The sequence below is a fragment of the Plectropomus leopardus genome, chromosome 12 (genome assembly GCF_008729295.1).
Source record: "Plectropomus leopardus isolate mb chromosome 12, YSFRI_Pleo_2.0, whole genome shotgun sequence".
NCBI classification, from domain to species: domain Eukaryota; kingdom Metazoa; phylum Chordata; class Actinopteri; order Perciformes; family Serranidae; genus Plectropomus; species Plectropomus leopardus.
In genome coordinates, this window is record NC_056474.1 from 33,388,686 (window position 1) to 33,407,836 (window position 19,151).

Genomic DNA, 19,151 nt, shown 5'->3' on the forward strand with positions numbered 1-19,151 from the left:
TTTCACTCATGATTCTCTTAACATAATAAATTATTTACTTCAGACAGTTGTCTTCCCCACTGTTTTTAAGACTGCCATTGTCAAACCTCTGCTGAAGAGAAACAATTTGGATACAGCAACTCCTGATAATTAAAGGCCTGTATCCAACCTTCAATTTGTGAGAACGATTTTAGAAAAAAATGTTTTTAATCAGTTAAATGATTTTATCAACACAAACAATGTCAGTGAAATTTTTCAATCTGGTTTTAGGAAGAATTACAATACAGAGACAGCCCTAGTCAAAATTGTAAATGACCTCAGATCAAACATGGACAGAAAAATGTCCTCTGTTTTAGTTTTACCGGACCTGAGTGCAGCCTTTGACACAGTAGACCACAAAATTCTTTTAAACAGACTGCATTACCTGATTGGCATCTCTGGTACTGTTTTTAACTGGTTTTAATCATATCGTACTGATAGAACATTTTGTGTAAACATGGGTGACTGCTCTTCCAGGATTTATGATTTGAAATGTGGTGTCCCCCAGGGTTCAATTTTAGGTCCTACATTATTTAATATTAATATGCTACCTTTGGGAAGTGTCATCAGGAGGCATGGCATACACTTCCATAGCTACGCCGATGACACTCAACTCTACATTGCTGTGTCTCCTGAGGACACAGGACCGATTGATATCCTTTTTAACTGCATTTTAGATATTAAATCCTGGATGGCAGAGAACTTTCTTCAGCTCAACCAGGACAAAACACAGGCTTTAGTCATTGGTACTGGACCTCAGAGAGTGAAACTGTCTGCATAACTCCAAACACTTTCTTTTAATCCCTGTCAGCAATTAAACAATCTCAGAGGAATATTTGATTCAGACCTCAGCTTTGAGCCCCATATCAGGGATGTCACCAAAAAGGCTTTTTACCATCTAAAAAATATAGCCAGAGTGTGACAGTTTCTATCTCAAGCCAAGGCAGAGACTCTTATTCATGCTTATCTTCTGATAAAGAGCAGTGCCGGCTGCTGTCCTAAACTTCGTCTCACCCAGAGAGGGTCCCAAACAGGGTCTGTGTCTTTTAGACGGTCTGTAGGGGAAACTAGGGCGCAGAAAAAAACCTAATGCACAGCAGACCATAGGACATGACTTTTGTCTCATGACTATTTTCTTCTTTTCTGAGACTTCTCAGAGAACACAGATATATGAGTTATGTTTGAATATGCAGAACTCTTTATTAAAACTCATATGAGCTATTCAAATATGGAAGCCTGTAAATGATATCAAAAGGTGCCAAATGCTTATTTAAAGAGTTAACTTAGCCAAACAAAAGACATAATGAGGACTGAAGAGTAAATCATGTGTGCAGACAGAGATCACATTAAAGAAGAAAAGATCGACAGGACAATAAATATTTGAAAGCAACACAGGAGGTCTGAGAGCCTTACTGCATTATATGCCTTCACATTTTCAATTGTAACTGAATATTGTGTTTTCCTTTACTAAATACATAGACATTTCTACTATTAAATGTTGTACAAAGTTCACCAGAATGTGTAAAATTAAGTGTTTGATTATCAAAATGTCCTGCCAAATTACCACTGTCTGATTGGCTGCTGTTTTTTATTAATAACTAGACCCAATTAAAGCTTGAATGTCGAAGTGCAACTATTGCAAATTGTTGCATTTGTTTAACTCATATATATCACTTCTATTCACTGGGCTTTTTTGCTCTGAGCTTTCTGAGAAACTAATGATAATATTATCTGTCTTAACTGTCCAGTTTAATAGAAGCTGTTTTTTGTTATTTCAGGCCCTGACTACATACGGCAGAAGTATAATGAGCCAGTAGAGGTGAAGGAAGTTCCTGCAGAGGAGACGAAGGAGAAATCTCCATCAGGAAGTCCTCATTTCTACCGGAAAGGCACAACTCCCAACCAGTCTCCATCAGGGAGCCCCGGGCCCAGTCCTACGCCTTCACCCGCTGCTGTTAAAAAGAGCTTCTTTAGCAGTAAAACGCCTGCCGCTGTTGCTCCAGCAAAGCCTGCTGGGACAGAGAACAAAACCCCAACAGCTGAGTCCTTGACAGCAGGTAAAAGCCCGCAGGTTATTCTTAGCAAGTCCTTCTTATTAAACAACCATCATCTGCAGTTAACAGTTCTCAAGGCAGTTTCATAATGAACAGCATCAGTTAACTTGTCTTTGTGGAGGACAGGATTGGGTTAATATCAGGCCTTAAGCATGTCCTGCACAGCCAACAGGAGTTTAAAGTCTCTTCACAGTCAGAGCCCACAGAGGAGGACTGCTTTTGAAGAGGGACTCATAAGTGTAGAAGTGTAGAAGCAACGTTGTTGAGCAGCAGCAGTGATTTAAGCAGCAAATATATCGGTCAACTGCACAACGCAGCAGTGTTAGTAGTAAGAGATTAACTGACTCACAATCCAGGCATCTCAGGCGTTAAAGTGCAGAACTGTCACCAGTCAGTATCTTTACATGATGTTAGAAAAATACATGTAACTTTTCAAATACACTTTTCAAAAAACATGTTATAGTGTTAGTCTGAATGAAAAGTTGAATTTCTCAAAGTCAGACGAACACACTTAGATAATGGGGTTACGGGTGGATTTATTCTTTCATGTACACACCTTAACTGGACCTAAACTGGCCTTGGTGTTCCACACATGCTCCAAAATATCTCTGCCAGACTTTTATATTTATACATAGATTTATTCCAGAGCCCCTCTGAGCCCCTTATGGTAGAAACAGTTATTATACAGTTAACAGTTAACAGTAACAGTTACTATATTTCGTTGCCTTGGGTTCACAGTCAGTGCCCTCAGTTTTCTTTTTTTGTAGTAGTGAATGGGTCGAGTTTCGACAGCTTTTTAAAAACTAATTTTGACAATATAACTTGTGACAACACATTGACTGTGGTCCTAATGGCTATGGCTATTGGTAGTTGTTATTAGCTTTGTGAAAAAATGCTGAATTGTAATTTTATTGCTTATTAATGTTTTGGAAGATAAGCTAATGGCTAATGTCAGCTGGTACAGAAAGTGGGCTGAAGGAACTCAACAGAGTGTGGTCAAGCTACATTGTAAATATGGATAAAAAACATTGTTTATCGTGATAAATACACAACAAAAAGAATCTGTATAAATGAAATCAATTGACAGAATACTGTAAGCGTTGCTGCCACTTTTCTGAAGATAAATACTGAGAAACTTAAGAGATTTCAGTTTTTATAGAAAGAACAATTACAGAGGTTAGTACCTATGATTATGAGAAAATAGTAAATATCCATATGAAACATGAGGTTGAGGCCTGGTAATACCTTTTGATATACTGGAATCTATTATTTCAAAATGTTATCAGGTTATACAACAGCCTGTTTATTAGGATTCGGATACATGATTGATTTTAAATTGATTCAAAGTAACATGCCATTGAAAGAGATACATTTTTATCATTTTTAGGATATTGTGATTTTGATATTATATTTTGTGTTATTAAACTGACTTAATAAGAAACCAGAATTCTGGCAGTGAATTACATGCAGAAGTGCTAGACTGACCAGCAGGAGTAATTTGGGGTTCACTGTCTTGCCCAAAGACACTTGGAAATGCAGACAAGATGAGCAGGATGGAATGGCCAATTCTGGAACATTCCCCCTTCCTGAGCTGAGGAAACCCCCAACCAATCCACATGCCAATTCTTTGGTAAACTCTTTCTCCTATTTCCCTTTCTTCTACTTGGCAGGTATAACAAAGGCAGCATCAAAACTTTCTCTCAGGCAGGACGTGAGGCATCAGGAGGCTCCTCCAGCAGTCAAACCAGCTGTAACCTCGACAATCAGCAGTTATCCCAGCAACGGGCAGATTCACTCCCAGTACCATGGTTACTATGTCAAGGCAGATGTCAAGATACCGCCACTAGAGGATCCAACCAGCTTGGAAGATGACCTTCACCCATCAAGCCTTGCACGCCTGCCGCCACCTGCCAAACAGATTTTGGCGCCAGTTCAAAAACCCCTGCCATCCCCCAGCTCCTCACCAGTTCCACCAAAGGAGGGCACCAAAGCACCAGAGCCCGCCAAGCCGAAACGCCTGGAATCAACCAAACCAAAGAGCCTCGCAGAAACTAAGAAAGCTAGTGTAGAGATGGTTCCAGAAATTATAGAGGAAGAGTCGGTGAGTCAGATAAAATCATCACCCATGTTTTAAATAGATTCTAAGTTGCAGTTTTAAGTGCATTGATGTGCAGTTTGCTGAGCATCAGTGTGAATGAAACAATCCCACAATCTTGCTAATGCTAATGGCCGCAGATCACTGTCACTGATGCTGAGAATCAGTGATGTCAAGATCACTTTCTGGCTAAAGGCGCAGTACTCTGCAAAATCATCTGGTGAAATATTTGATTAGCATTAGAGCGTCTATATTGGCTCCTGAAAACATGTGATTGGCAAGTTGTTCTTTGAGCCAGACAGGAAGTAGATTGCCTAACCTTGCAGTGGTGCCTTTTCCGTGTTAATCTGTAAAAGGATTCTAATGCTGGCAGTACTGTCATGGCGTTAGGGGATTTGCATATGGTACAAATAAGAGAGTGCTTATATGGACTGCAGAATGGACTTGTGTCGTGCTTTTCTAGTCTTTTGACCACACAAAGCACTTTCACACTACATGTCACATTCACCCATTCACACACACATTTAAACACTGGTAACCGAGGCTACCGTACATGGTGCCACCTGCTTCTCAGTAACCATTCACACTTACACAATCGTTGTAAGTAGTGCTGAAAGTGTTGGGGAAATATTTTTGATTGAAACAGTCTCTGTAGATTAAAAGACAGACCTATTTTTGTTGGTGCTTCAGAGTATTAAACAAGATTTATTGTCAAGAAGAAAAGACAAACGTCTTATTTTCACATAGGAATAAGTAGATAAAATTATGCTTGTTGTACTCTCATGGGTTTTACATAGCTGAATCTCCTCTAAACAGTTCTTACTGTTAACAGTTTTTACTGTGTTTCTATTGTAAAAAGTTGTGGATGGTACCAATAGAACTGTTCCATACCGTCCCCAGTTTTGGTTCCCCCTCTGCTTGGAGTACCTAGCACACTGATCCGTTACTAAAAGGTGAAGCTAGAAACACTGCAGTCAGTTGATTGTTTTTCATACATTAGTAAACTCTAACTTTTCACTGTCAGGATTTTTGCAGCATCTGGCAGCAGCTGGAGACTAAGAACAAACTATTTGATTTACCACAGATTGCCCGTGTATCTATGTCGGTGGGGGTTCACTCTATCTGTGGTGTCACTCTAATATCAGACGTTTTTGCGGGTCCGTGAATGCAGCACAGCAGGCGGACTTCTTTTTATCTCCTTCAAGGCTGAATGTCACTCCTGAGGTGGATAATTGATCTGCTGATATGTTCACAGCTGATCAGATCGATAGTAAGTGAAAGACAGTTTCACGTCTCTGCCGCTACTGCGCTACAAATAACTCAACAGTGTTTTAATACAGCTCTTAATTAAGAGTCCAGCTCCGTTGAGACTATGGCGGGACAAATTAGATAGCCACCATAGTCTATGAAATTAATGGGTTATACTGGTGGGGCTGGAGGGCGGTCCGTGTGCCTTGTAAAATTACGTCGTTGATTGGAAAAAACAGTGGAATTTGGATTTTATTTTCCTGGGCGGGCCAACCAGGAAGAGTATATGTATGGGAAACACTGGTGAATTTCAGCATGACAACTTTGAAAACTCCATCTGTTTTTATTGTCTCTCTTGGATGACAGACACTTTTAGTAATGAGTGGATAACCAAGTGTTGTTATAATTTTAACCAGGTTATGTGAACAGCATATATTGTAATCCTTACCTGGAGAAAAAAAACTTGGCAGAGCGTTGTACTTACTCCGGCTAATATTGTTATTATCTTGAACTGCATATATTATTATCCTCACTTGGAAAAATAAATGTGTCTTGTTACTCTGCACTCAGGGAGCCGTTGCTTGAGAGGGACTCGATGCCCACTATTTTTAAATATCTTATAACGTGTATCTCAAGATATAATGTTATGTAGCTGTGCAGTAATGTGGACAATGAAAGAGAGTTGAAGTCCACACTTCAACTCTGTATCACCAGTAAACAAGGAAGTACAGCGAGTGCTGCTGGACAAAGCAGCAAGTGACAAAAACCCAGCCATGTCAGCGTACTGTCTGCGGCAGAAACGCTTAACACATCTAGGCTCTAGGTGCATGTTCGTAGATGTTACTTTTTGTTCTAAATGTACTACACCTAAGTTTAAAAAAAGATTTGGCTTTGATTAAAATATTCAATTTGTGTTTTACTTGACATTTCTCAATCATTTTCAACTATAATGACATTCCAATCGGCATTATGTTTATTTGTAACTGCTACATAGTTTTCTAAAGTGCTGTAAGTCACATGGCAATGTAAGCTAACTCAGTTTGGATTTTTGATCAAAGACCCCTGATGATACTTTAACTGCAGCCTCCGCTAGATGTTAGTTTCAAAGACTAACAGCACTTGAAAATAACTTGATGCGATCAGCTCGATCCTGTTGACTCACCACTCAGAGATACACAGCCTTCTCTGTCTTGTCAAACATCACAGTTTATTTTGTAATAAACTACTCACACTGAGCAACTTTGTTTGATAGCCAGTTGCTGCTGTGCTGGTAGAGTCAGTTTATATCTGTTGCAGGCAGCTGCTGATGGGGATCATGTTTACACTAAATGTGTGTGCCATTTACAACAGTAGATGATAAAGTAGCAGAACTTCATTCACAACATAATCTAACAGTAACTGTAACTCTTTTCACAGGGCCCAAATTCTATCTTGGTGGCTCTGGTGATGCTGCTGAACATAGGTCTAGCAATCATTTTTGTCCATTTCCTCACCTGACCAAATCTGGACTCAGGTAAGCATTTTTTAACAACTACTGAGTTTGAAATAGGGATCTGTTTGTCATAACTCAAACAGTGTTGAAAACACATCAAAAACATGTGCATGCTCAAAACTTTTTCGCTCGACTTTTTTAATTTAAGACACAATTAGACAAAAACTAAGCAAAGCATTATTTCAAGCAGGCCACAGTGTCAAGCTTGGTTCACATCCCAGCTATATCAGCTGATCTCAAGCAGCCCAATCAGCTGATTGATGGAAGGGAGTCAACTCCTTTCTATGCAAACCAATTGGCAAACATTTAAACTGTTTCAGCCTGCGTACTGTTGCCTCAGGCTTTCCTCATATGTGCATGCAGGGCAGAGAGGTGCATTCTGTCTGCCTTCAGCTTACCATGTGGTCACGTCGAAGGGCGGAGAGGTGTGCTTTCTTTCTATACCTACGCTTTTTATCTACCAAACCAAAGCAGCTCCAAACACCAGACCTACAGGTTATTGGACAATCTTCTGTTTCTGGTGTGGTGACAGGGTTACTGACCATTTTACAACAAGCAGACAGCACGTTGTCTGTTCCGTCAGTAAGCTGCCTTCAGGCTGCCTTATTGAGTGTAGTGACACCGAGAATATTATATTAGCCACAATTTAAACAGTTTATTTTATTTTACAAATGCAATGAGATCAACATACCATTCCATCCGTAATGTGTACAAAACCGTGAGCTGATTAGCAAACGTTTAAATACGAATATACGTATTGTTACACCCCTCATCATAACAAATGAACACACTGATCATTTTTGTTCAATCCATCCCTTGCACTTCTGCTCTTGTGTTTTTGGTTTTGAAAAGAATAAAAACAAGCCTGTTTATCACTATTGCTCCATGCACATGTTTGTAGTTGCACTTTGATCCCCACCCCTAACCTTTATCTGTGCTCATGAAACAGCTACATAGGACTTACTTATTTCAAAATTGAAGTATTTTTATCATTAAAACTATATTCCTGTTTACTATGCTAAATTGCAATCAAATATCCTGACTGTCATTCACCAACATGTATAATCCCCAAATCTTTTGACCCTGCAGTGGACTCATCCAAACTGGTCGCCCAGGTCACCAGCTCTCCATCACCAAAGAGGCCTTTTAAAAAAACTGGTGCCCCTCAGAATGGCAGACACGGGCAAAACGGATGACTGAAAATAGACGAGCGAAGGAACAGAAGAAGTGGGGGGTGGGGGGATCACATGGAGGAGAGAGAAGGGAAAAAGCAGAGAGAAAGAAATCTGAAGCCTCCACTACTGCCACTCCCTGCCCCCTCTCTCTGGACGGACTGGATGACTGTCTTTGGTGCCCGTGTCCAACTTGCCTGGACTGCTGGTGATTTGTGACTCCACTGAGAGTGCATTGAAAGCTGAAGCAAGCAGTCGCTGGTTGGAAATGAGCCCCTGAGCCCCAACTATGGATTCTCTATCAGGCTTAGAAATAACAGGGGGCCTTGAGAGTTGAATGGATGTGACTGAGTGTGAGGCCTGGCATCTGTACTGCCTTGAAAAGCCTGCAGTGTGTGTGTGCTTGTCCGCCTGTGGCTCAATTTCCATCCTACTGTTCAGCAAAGTTTTGAAATGCTGTAATAAAAGTTTGAGTCGTCTAGCTGATTGGAAGAGAATAATGTTTCCTAAACGATCCAGCAGGGGAACAGAGAGTGCCTTTACACTGCTGATTAGTGCCGAGAAACTGAATGTTGCCTGTGTTGGTCGTATGCCGTGTTTTCATTCACTTCAGCTAGCATCAGATGGGCTGCTTCCACTTTGGAGTGACAAGAACACATTTGCAGGTTGTGGCAATCAGAGAGCCAGTTTTTAACTGTTGTGCACTTTAACTGAACTGTTCACCAGGGTCTTTCTTAGTCAGTCAACACCTTTCTGCTGCCACCTGCTGCATAATGTGTTCATTAAGAAACCACTTCAAGTGAGCATCAACAAGTTTTTGCAAAGGCAGATGACCTTTTGATGAATCTTGCTGCTCCAACTTCTCTCTTACATAAAACTTCTCTCCACAAAACTATATGAATGGAAACCAAGCTTGTGCATATCTCAGTGTATTTTACATGTGGCTGCTTCTGCTGTGTGTGTCTGTGTGTGTGTGTGTGTGTGTGTGTGTGTGTGTGTGTGTGTGTGTGTGTGTGTGCGTGTGTGTGTGTGTGGGTGTGGGTGGGGGCAGAGGGGGACTGGATATGTTCAGAGATGCACTTTGAGCTGATGGAAGTCAACAGCTGCCTTACTATTTTACAGAGTGACGTGTTGGTGGGTGAAAAGGGCCCAGGCAGGAATGTGAAGCGCTCGGCTGATTCTCACTCTGCCATGTCCTGAGAGAGCGCCTCTATTTCTACCAGTCTGTCTATTGATCTTTTCATATCTGTTTTTATCTGTGGCTGTGGGTCTCAGTGCCTGCCATTTTATAAACAATATCTGGTGCACATTAAACAATCAGAGAGATTTATAACATTTGTAAAACAGAACCACAAGCTCATAGTTTTTAAAAGGTTCATTGCATCAATTGTGCAAACACTATTATTCCATAGTGCAGTCTGCTGTCAGAGAGTCTGTTAATGAGTGGATGACATAACCGTCATTGATGCTTACTAATTAACTATGAATTTAAGGTTCTATATTATTATTTGTGTTCTTACAATCTGAGCTTAATTTCACACTGGCTTGTGTGTCCTTATGATAGAGCATGGAGTATGATAACTGATCATGATCTGTAAATGATCTGTTCAGAGCTGATCAAATCAACATATGAGAGGAGCAGCAGTTTGTGAGTGAAGGCAAACTTTTAGACCAAGCAGAATGAAGTTTTAGTTTTACTGCACCCAATGTTCTGCTGCTCTGTCTGTGTCCACAGTATGCTCTGTGCTCTGACAGTGTGGTGCAATGAATAATTGAATGTTTGTATTTTCCAACAGCGTTCCTAATAAATGGTTAAGCTCCAAAATAGGTAATCTATTTGTGGCGGCAGATGTTTTCATCGTGGCAGGCCGTCACAAATAATTAAGTGTGGGAACACCTGGACTAAGTAATTAGAATACATTTAAACCTTTAACAGTGTCTCATATCTGCACAGCTTTCTATGTTAATGCTACCAAGCTGCTGTTTCTTATTGGCAGGTACACTTTAATCCAACGTAAGCAGCTAGCTGTCACTCTAATAACTAATTAGAGTGACAGCTACTAGCTTGCTCCTTATTGCAACCCCATCTCTCACCACCACCCTAACCCCACTCATAATATAAAGTCAGGACTTAGTACCTTGGTGCAAGAGTGACAATGAGACAGTTCTGTTTAAGTTCTTGGTCTGTATGAATAGATTTATCATGGCATTAAGCTTAAATTGGCACAGTGCTGTCAGTAAGTAAGTCAGTAAGCAGTGTAAAGGAGTGTAGTTTAGACTCAGACAGCAGAGCCAACACTCCTCCTGTATCTCTGAAAGTATGAGAAAGGTATCACCAGGACAGAGGCACACATTGAAAACTGATCACAACCTAAATGATAAAGAAAAGTGACAGCTGAATGTTGTAGACCGATTGTTGAACACCTAGGTCAGGTCCGACTTAGTTCACCTGACTGTTCCAACAACACGGAACAGAGACATGAAACAGGCATGTGGAGAGTCTGATTTCATTCTCTCTAACAGAACACTGTAACACTTGTTCAGAAGCAGAGCACAAGCTATAGACCACTTTACTGAATTCACAGGTGATTCCACCAGAAACAAAAAGTCATTGTCAACAACAGCACCTAAATGACCATGATGACCATGGACTGCACCAGTGAAATGTGTTTGTGTGTGTGTGTGTGTGTGTGTGTGTGTGGGGGGGGGGGGGGTAATTCTTTTTTGTTGCAACTATATTTTATATAAAATACAATATGATGGAATATGCAACACACTGAGGTACAGCTCTTTTGCTGTGTGTGTCCACCAGGGGGCTCCTCACTTTGGGCAAACCAGTTTGTAAGGCGTTTGCTTACAAAGGTGTTTGCTTGTAAAGTGTTTGCTTTGGTATTTCATCCTTTACAGCATTTTTACTGCCAAACACACAGCCCTGATGCTGAACATATATCAATTTTTTCTTCGTATCTTGATATGAAAATACGCATTTTGCAGCTTAGCAAATAAAGGAATTAGTTTGGTGATAATGATGATGAACAGAAACTCTCATACCCCTTTTCCACCAACATGGAAGTGATTCTGCTCCGGTTCCAGCACCTTAATTATGAATTGTTCAGAACATCTTTACCAAAAATCGACTGGTTTAGAGCTGAAAAAAGTTAGGTCCCGGCTGGAACCAAAAAGTATCAGATTGTTTTTAACCTGAAATGCAACACCATGACAACATCAGTGGTCATATTCTACGGATTGGAAAAACAGAATGGAAAAGGCAACAATGGTGTTAAGATTGAAAATGTCAGATAAAAAAACAGCAGGCAGGGTTCTTATTAAAGAGTAACAAAAAAACCCACTTTCTGCTTGAGTGCTTCCTCCCTGGAGTGTGAAAAAAGTCTCAAAAATGGGCAGGGTTGGAAGGGGGGCAAAAACATGTCAGGTCACCCAACTGTACCAACTCTCGGTCCACAGCACCTACCTGCTCCCTGCACTCATAATAGTTAGCTGGTGAGAAGGCGATGTGGAGGCAGTGATGGGGGGCTCAGTTGTTGATGAAAGCAGCTCCTGCTACCAAGATTAGCCAATAGCAAAATTCAATTGCAATAGCAGGTTTCAACCTTTAGAGGGCAGTCACAATGCATATTTATAACACAATATGTAGAATTTCAATACTTTGCAGTCAAATGTCAAGAGTTGGTCCTGAAGCATCAACACTACTAAATACCCATATATATTGCTTTTCATATATTGCTTTGAGGTAAACTATAACAACAGTTCTCAGGTTATCAGTGTAATCTGCAGTTTTGCTACACTTGTTCACTTCTACTCTGCATTGTGCAATGTCCTCCATTGATGACACATCCTTAATTACAGTGGATCTGCAAAGCTGGTTTGCTGGATAGCGCCAAGGTTCCAAGAATCCTGAATGGAACCAGTTTAGGAACCAGAACTAATTAGGTGGAAAAGGGGTATCACTGATTCACATTCTTGACATATTATTATCAATGATTTTAGTCATGATGCCTGTTCTGTGTTACAATGGCTTCATGATTCATTTTTAGTTATTGTTCTATATTCTGTTACAACAAGCCAGAATCTACATGTTGATGGTTGGTACACTTTATGTTATGAGTTTGTAATTTACAAATAATTTCCATAAAATTCTCATAATTTCCAGTAAACTTTTCAAGACACAATTAAAACATGAAAAGTAAAGCATTACCCTCATTAGATGGATTTAAAAGTATCCAGTGTACAGTCAGGTGTACCTTCAACAGAACTGTGTTGTTAATTGCAGACTATTTTTTTGTTAATATTTGAACATTCTGTTGATTATGTCTCCAAATGATGAGGTGGTCTATTTCTCTCATTTCAGTCCAGATGAATGGATTGGATGATATTGATCACTATATTTTCAGATAATTGCACAGATGTGATGCTGCCTCATTAGCAGCATTTTTAATTCCCAGCGGGATATGACTGCTTAATGGAATAGTGCAGTAACCAAGTATGGTTCTATGTAAATGCTGTATAGGCAAAAATATGATCAGCAGGACGTTTGATTGTTTATTTGAAGTGGCCACGGAATAGTTTGCATAACCCATTCAGACCTGTAGGTTTATGAAAAATAATGAGCTTTCATTTTTGTTTGGTAACTGCAATTCTCAACAGATCATTATGTGCTGAGTTCTATGTGATGTTTTTCAGTTGTTTTTAATTTATTCAAAGCTGCTGGTGTGTACATGGTGGTTTCAAAACAATGTTTTTACCCTTGAAATCAGCCACTACTAACATGCATGAAGCTATGTTGAATATATTTATGTATTTGGATGTAAGGTTTAAATGGAATATTTGAACTCTTAATTAAGTTTACGTTAGGAGAGGAAAAAAACATTGTCTTAAATCTGTTTCCACCCTCATGACAGTATTTAATTTATTTACATTATTATATGATTGTGATGCCTACTTTAGCATGCAGATATCAGCTAGTTTTCTTTTGTTAGTTTGGATGTCAGAATGAAATATTGTGTAAAGGCTGCATATTCAGTCAGAATTCAGAGTTTGGAATGGATTGCAGAAGTAAAAGTTGGTTTGTGAAACTTATGTGCAACCTTAGTCCTAAAAAAGCTGCAATATGAGCTGCAATATTTAGTGCTGTCCACTATCTGCAGAGAAACTGCTTCATCTCTTTTCTTCAGTCTAACACAGATGACTGATAAATGGCATATGGGCAGCATGTTCAGCATAAGAATTTACTTATTGAACCATCTCATCATACCATCAGGATACAAGAAGAACACGTTCTCATCCAAAGTTGTCACATATTGCCGCTTTGCAGTGGACTTCTGTGTCTATTTATTTTATTTATTATGTTTTAAGTATCTTTCTGTGTCTGCTATTTACGCTCTGGTGCTATCATGATGTCTGCACCCTAACCCTAACCCTACCCGCCCTATAGGCGCTTTTGTGCTTCATGTATTACATTGTATCATTTGGACGAGGCAGGGGCGTTCGAACATCCAGCGGCATATAATAACACTGCCATTGCTTTTGTTCAGCCGTGTTTTCACCTGATGCTGTCCAGCGGCGTTTTATGCACACACGAAAGATGCCTTTTGGCATTGTGCACTTACACTAAAAGCACTGTCAAAGCAGTGCTATTTTATGAGTTTGGAATGAGAACAGGCTGACAGGAACCACAGAGTCATTAGTAGAAAGAAAATCTGTGGCTCATCCCAGCTTGTTATAATAGAATAATAGCTCAGAGTATAGTAAAAATATATTCCTGAGATCACACTTCCACCGTGTCACCATAGATTAGTCACAGATAAATTTAGATCAAATATGTCTATATTCAACATAGCAGGGGGAGGTAGTCAACGCGCCATTGTAATGAGAGGAAGAGTAATTTAACACTACACAGACAAAGGAAAATAAGTTATTACATATACATAGTGCATGTGGTGGCCATTCTAGAATTTCATTCATGGAATTGTAGCCACACAGAAGAAATATGCTTATGTTTTTCAGTGTGTAAATGAGGTGTGTCCAAGGCTGTTCCGTTTTCCTTTAGGACAGGGTGGACTTTCTAGCTATACAATGACAATTGAATAAAAAATAATTTGACATGAGGTCTTAAACATCATGTGATACAAGGCAGAAAATACATAGAGAATTTCACTAAGAATGTACTGTGTTGGAGATTTTTGATGTTTTATACCTAAGTTTGGTAAACATATAGAGGTTTTTTTCCCCAGTTTAAAGTAGCTGAGAGCTTTTAATCTCTACTTTGCAGTGACTCAAAAACCAGGAAGTGACCTTTCAGAGAATGAATGAAATGAAAAGTCATTACAGCATGTGGGGTCGTAGATAAGGAGGCTTTGTATGATTTATGGAAGCAGCAGAGATGTGAGATCAGATGGAGAATGATGAACAACAGATCTTCAGTTGGTTGTGTGTTAGAATTTTCTGACTTGAATGTGTTTCTGCTGTAGTGGAGGGGGATGGTATGGACGCTTTGCCTCAGAGCTGCAGTGTGTGCAGTGACGTGGCTTTCCTGAGTGCTTCTGTGCTGTTGAACTGAGAGAAGATGGCTTGGTTCTTAGAGGTATTGTCGTCGCTGGAGTGAGTCAAAATTATGGTATTAAAGCACATACTTCACATGTAGAGGTATGAAAGTCTGATCTCAATACTGCATTGGACCCACACACTTTCAGACACTCACAAGTATTTAAACCTTCAAAAGGTGGGCACATTGGTGTGAAACATGGGAAAGAGACAATGAACAACTTAGTAAGAAATGTTTCACAAACTGCAAGAAATTAGACTACAAAAATAATTTTTTTAAAAGCTTGGAAAAAAAGAGAAAAAAGCTAGGGAAAACTACATTTATTATGATCATAATTACATATTTAAAATGGTCACAAAATTATTATAATTTTTGATACACTTTTTCCAGTTATTTTACTTGCTTTTCTTTATTTTCGTCTTTTGTTGTTTTCCCCCATCTTTTTTTATACTAATTTTCAGGTAATTTTCTCAGTACTTTTAACTAACATCTTGCTATTTGTGGGTCATGTCTTTTTTGTTTCTTATTGCCTTCTTCCCATGTTTTTTGAAAGAATACAAGCCTATTTGTTCAGGTTTCAAAGGGTTAACTCATGGCTGTCACTGCAGGCAATAAAAGGATTATTATCCAAACAACTTTTTGTAGATTTGAAGTCTTTGTGATTGTATGACAGGCCTTCACAGTATCCCATCTTGTCATTGTAGCAACATGCGGACACTGAACACACATTTGTGCTTGTTTGATGTGCTGCTATTCTCAGCCTGGATTCTTGGTCATGTGTGGGCCTTCCCTCGCCTTCATCCCTGCTGATCCCTCAGGAAGGCCTGTGGTGGGCACACACACACAGATCTAAAATAAGAAGGAGGTGATTTTGTTGCAAACTTTGAGTTCCTTTGCTGCAGTGTGGGTGTTGTTCAGTTGTGAGCTGAGAAAATACCAACATGCTTTCCTCTGGTCTGATCTGAGAGAGGAGATAAGGGTGTTGTTGTTAGAGAGAGAGAAACAATAAGAAAAGGGTAGAACATCACTGGTCTGATCAGATGTGTGTGAGGGGACTGGGACAGAGAAGAGGAGAGAGTCTTGAAGGGATCACGAATGTTTTTGTGGGAGAAATAAAGCAAATTTTAAATGAATCCTAATTTGATGAAATTAGTTAGTGTGGCTCTCAGTTTGAACATATATATGTTAAAAGTGACCTTAGTGACAAGGTAGAGCCTTTAATGTACATATGTATGTGTGTGGATTTAGCTCCAACATGTATTTGTAGTTCCTACAAGCCAACAGGACAATCTGACATAAAGAGGACAAGCTTTTATTTTTGTCTCTGTATAGAATTTCTACATCACTGTATATTGTGTTAGCTCTGAAGTCATTCTGAGAGCCTTTTTTCTAAAAGTGTTCCTGACTGTATTTTGAATATTTGGCTTGATTGCGAAATGCAACGACCGTCTCAACTGTTGCTGGTGATACAGTGCACATATTGTTATTAGTTATTTTACAATAGCATTTTTTTTTGACAGTTTATTCTCTGGTGATGAATTAAAAAACGGGTTTACATTTTACATCCTGTGTTTGTGTGTTTTTTATTGTCTACCTTTGATTTACAGCTTCAAAACTCACCTCAAGAGCAACAAGTAATTAATGGTCATAATCAAGTTTGAATGTAACAAAGAAACTGGAGCCCTCATGGAGACAGTGAGACAGTCTGTGTGAATGCAGAGAGACAATGGTGGGGAAGAAAGGAGGGGCATTCCCTGCTGCTGGAGTTGGTCTGTCCCAAGCCGGCAGCGGTCTCTTCCATCAAAGACACTCCAACTAAAAAAGTAACTTAAGTGTGAAAGTTGGCTCGGCACTTCAAGACCAAAATAGTTGCGATGGCTGACAGCTGCCGGCCTGCCTGGAGACTGCAGCACATTACTGAGGGCTTTAGAGAGGGGGCGCTTCAACACACACTGAACATGACATGCTGAGACAGCTATGAAGGGTGCAGATAGTGGTTCTACCAAGTACCCAGAATCTGCTCAGATCTGGGTAGAACAGCTTACTCCTAGATTAATGAAATAACCTTTGGGACACACTGCAGCTTCATGCTTTAGATGTCTTGGCTGGCCGAGTTTGTAATGTGCTCTCTTGGCCAGCTCTTCCTCCAAAAAGGGATTTCCTTACTCAATAAATGTTGAATAGATTGTAAAAATAAATCTATTGTTTTTTTGTTTTTTATTTCACGTGATTTTTTTTCAATAGAATAGTGGAAATACAAATGTGGCATGGAGCCTTAAAGTCAATTCAATAAAGATGCACATCTTGGGGCAGCAGAAGCTCGGCCTCCAGAGACTTGGCTTGGGAACCTGGGGATTGCAGTTTCAGGTTCTCATATGGACCAAACACAGAGTGTGGACTGGTAGCTGGAGAGGTGCCACTTCATGCTCCCGGGCACTGCTGAGGTGCCCTTTAACAAACAAAAATCCAACTGCACATGTCCATGTGCAGCCCCCTCGCTCTGACATGTTTCCAACATGTGCAAGGTCCTGTTTATGCTTGTCTGCTTTATTTAACTAAACAAACAAAAACTGCAGAGTGAAAACAACAATTTCCCCCTGAGGGACTATTTCTTTCTTTGACATGAAACAGGTTGAATGTCAGATATTAATGGAGGATGCAGTTTTAGTATCATTTTGATTTATTTATAGTTCCTCATAGAGACAAAGCATGTCCATTTTTTTAAGTTCTGTGATATTTTCAGGACATGAATTTCTTTAGTTATAGCTGAGTGTGTTGTTAAAAAGTTATGGCAGCTGATCTGTTCAGGGGCCACTGTTCCTCGTAGGGTCTGATTTTCAGTTCATTTTAGAACCTGAGAAGATGACTGAGTGTTGTATCTGGACTGTTGTTACGGAGCTGCTGTTTCTGGAAGAAGGAATGACATTTCTGTAAATGGTTATAATATTCATACATCCATAATCTCTGCCCACTTCACTCTGCAGGGTGGTAGTGACCGTACATGGTGTTTTATTAGAGGCCACTGTCCCTACATGCACCACCATCTTAACCTAATGTCCAGACTCCATGTACTGGTTTTGTGTTTCACTATTATGGAGTCTTTGTGTATCAATGCAAAAATGTTTTTGCAAGCACATAAAATTATATTATGCACCGTAAGTCTGTAGCTAACCAATGTTTTAATTCGAGGTTCATCATTTTCTTAATTCTTGAAATGAACTGTTTTCAATACAAGGGCCCCTAAGAATTAGGAATCGCAGCATTGCAGCCACGTGTGTTTTGTTGCAAACATACATTTTAACAATGGCACTACCTGAACACACACTCCTGACCCATGAAGTGCTTGGCACATTCAACCCCAGACATTTGAGAGAGGGCTCAGACCAAAATTAAACCCTCTAGTCTGAGCTCTTGTTCCCCTATATAGCTGAACTCTCCTGGTCTGTGTGTCCTGTCAGGTGCGGCTGAGGGTGAAGTTAGTCCATGCTCTACAGTACAGGAGGGACAGTATTTCAGTGAGAAATGGCAAGGTGAAGTGCCACTGGTTTCAGGATGCCACATGTATGTAAACGAGAGACAGTGTCAAACCTTAACCATCTCCAGATACACGCACCCACTCCTATTTCACAGGTCATCATTTCTCTAATGTGGGATACCACACACACTAACATTTGTCCTGGTTTTCACCAACTGGAGCGCAAGACGTATGAGTCAGGACTGTGATCAGCAAAGGACACATCGGGAACCACACCTCACTCTGGAGGCCAAGCTTCATTTATATTATTTCACATGTTCTAAAACTCCATGAACATTTCCATTTGCTTGGATTCTTAGATTTTTGGCAAGAAATGTCCCACAAATTGTAAGAGATTAGTAGATTTTTTTTTTTTTTCAAACTGGGGAAAATTTTTATTTATTTATGATTATATCATTGTTTCTATTGAGATGGGCGCATTGGGGGTGGGCCCTGTGGCATACAATTTTGGGTAGTGACCTAGTGTTTTTTTCTCTGTTTCTTTTTCTTCATGTTTTTGCTCAATAATGCAGTGACTTTCTATTCAATGGCCTTTCAGTTCTTTCTGATTTATATGACAGTTCTAATTTCTGTTGTCTCAATATGTGTGTACATGCCTCATTTTTCCCCAATTTAACTACTTTCCTGCTTGAACTATCAGAATATAAAATTTATTGTTGGTGCTGACATAAATGCAGTCGTTTACTGTTCTACTGACCTCAATGCAAAGAAGTAGGCTCACAAAAATAAGCTTCCCTTGCATTAAGAATTCACATTTTTCTCAACAAGGCACAAAACCTACAAAAACAACAACACTTTTCAGTCGCCACTGCCCAGGAACTCAAATTGATAAAAACAGAACTTTGGACTCTTCTAAGGCATAGGTTCATGATACACAGAACAAGACGTAACTATTACTTTAATGGTTCCAGACCAAGTCACCTCCTGGTGCTTAAATTACTTAATGCTGAGCACTTTACAGACATAGTGTCTATC

At 39.7% G+C, this 19,151-nt stretch overlaps 1 protein-coding gene across 1 annotated transcript in view; it reads left to right on the top strand.

The window, feature by feature from the left end:
• Window positions 1-8,560, top strand: part of LOC121951734 (junctophilin-1-like) — a 65,528-nt gene extending 56,968 nt beyond the window's left edge. The window contains exons 4-7 of the mRNA XM_042498186.1: window positions 1,797-2,075; window positions 3,743-4,173; window positions 6,832-6,928; window positions 7,997-8,560. Coding sequence (XP_042354120.1) covers window positions 1,797-2,075; window positions 3,743-4,173; window positions 6,832-6,912 — 791 coding nt within the window. The 3' untranslated portion in view covers window positions 6,913-6,928; window positions 7,997-8,560. The remainder of the gene's footprint in view (window positions 1-1,796; window positions 2,076-3,742; window positions 4,174-6,831; window positions 6,929-7,996) is intronic.
• Window positions 8,561-19,151: the final 10,591 nt, after the last annotated feature.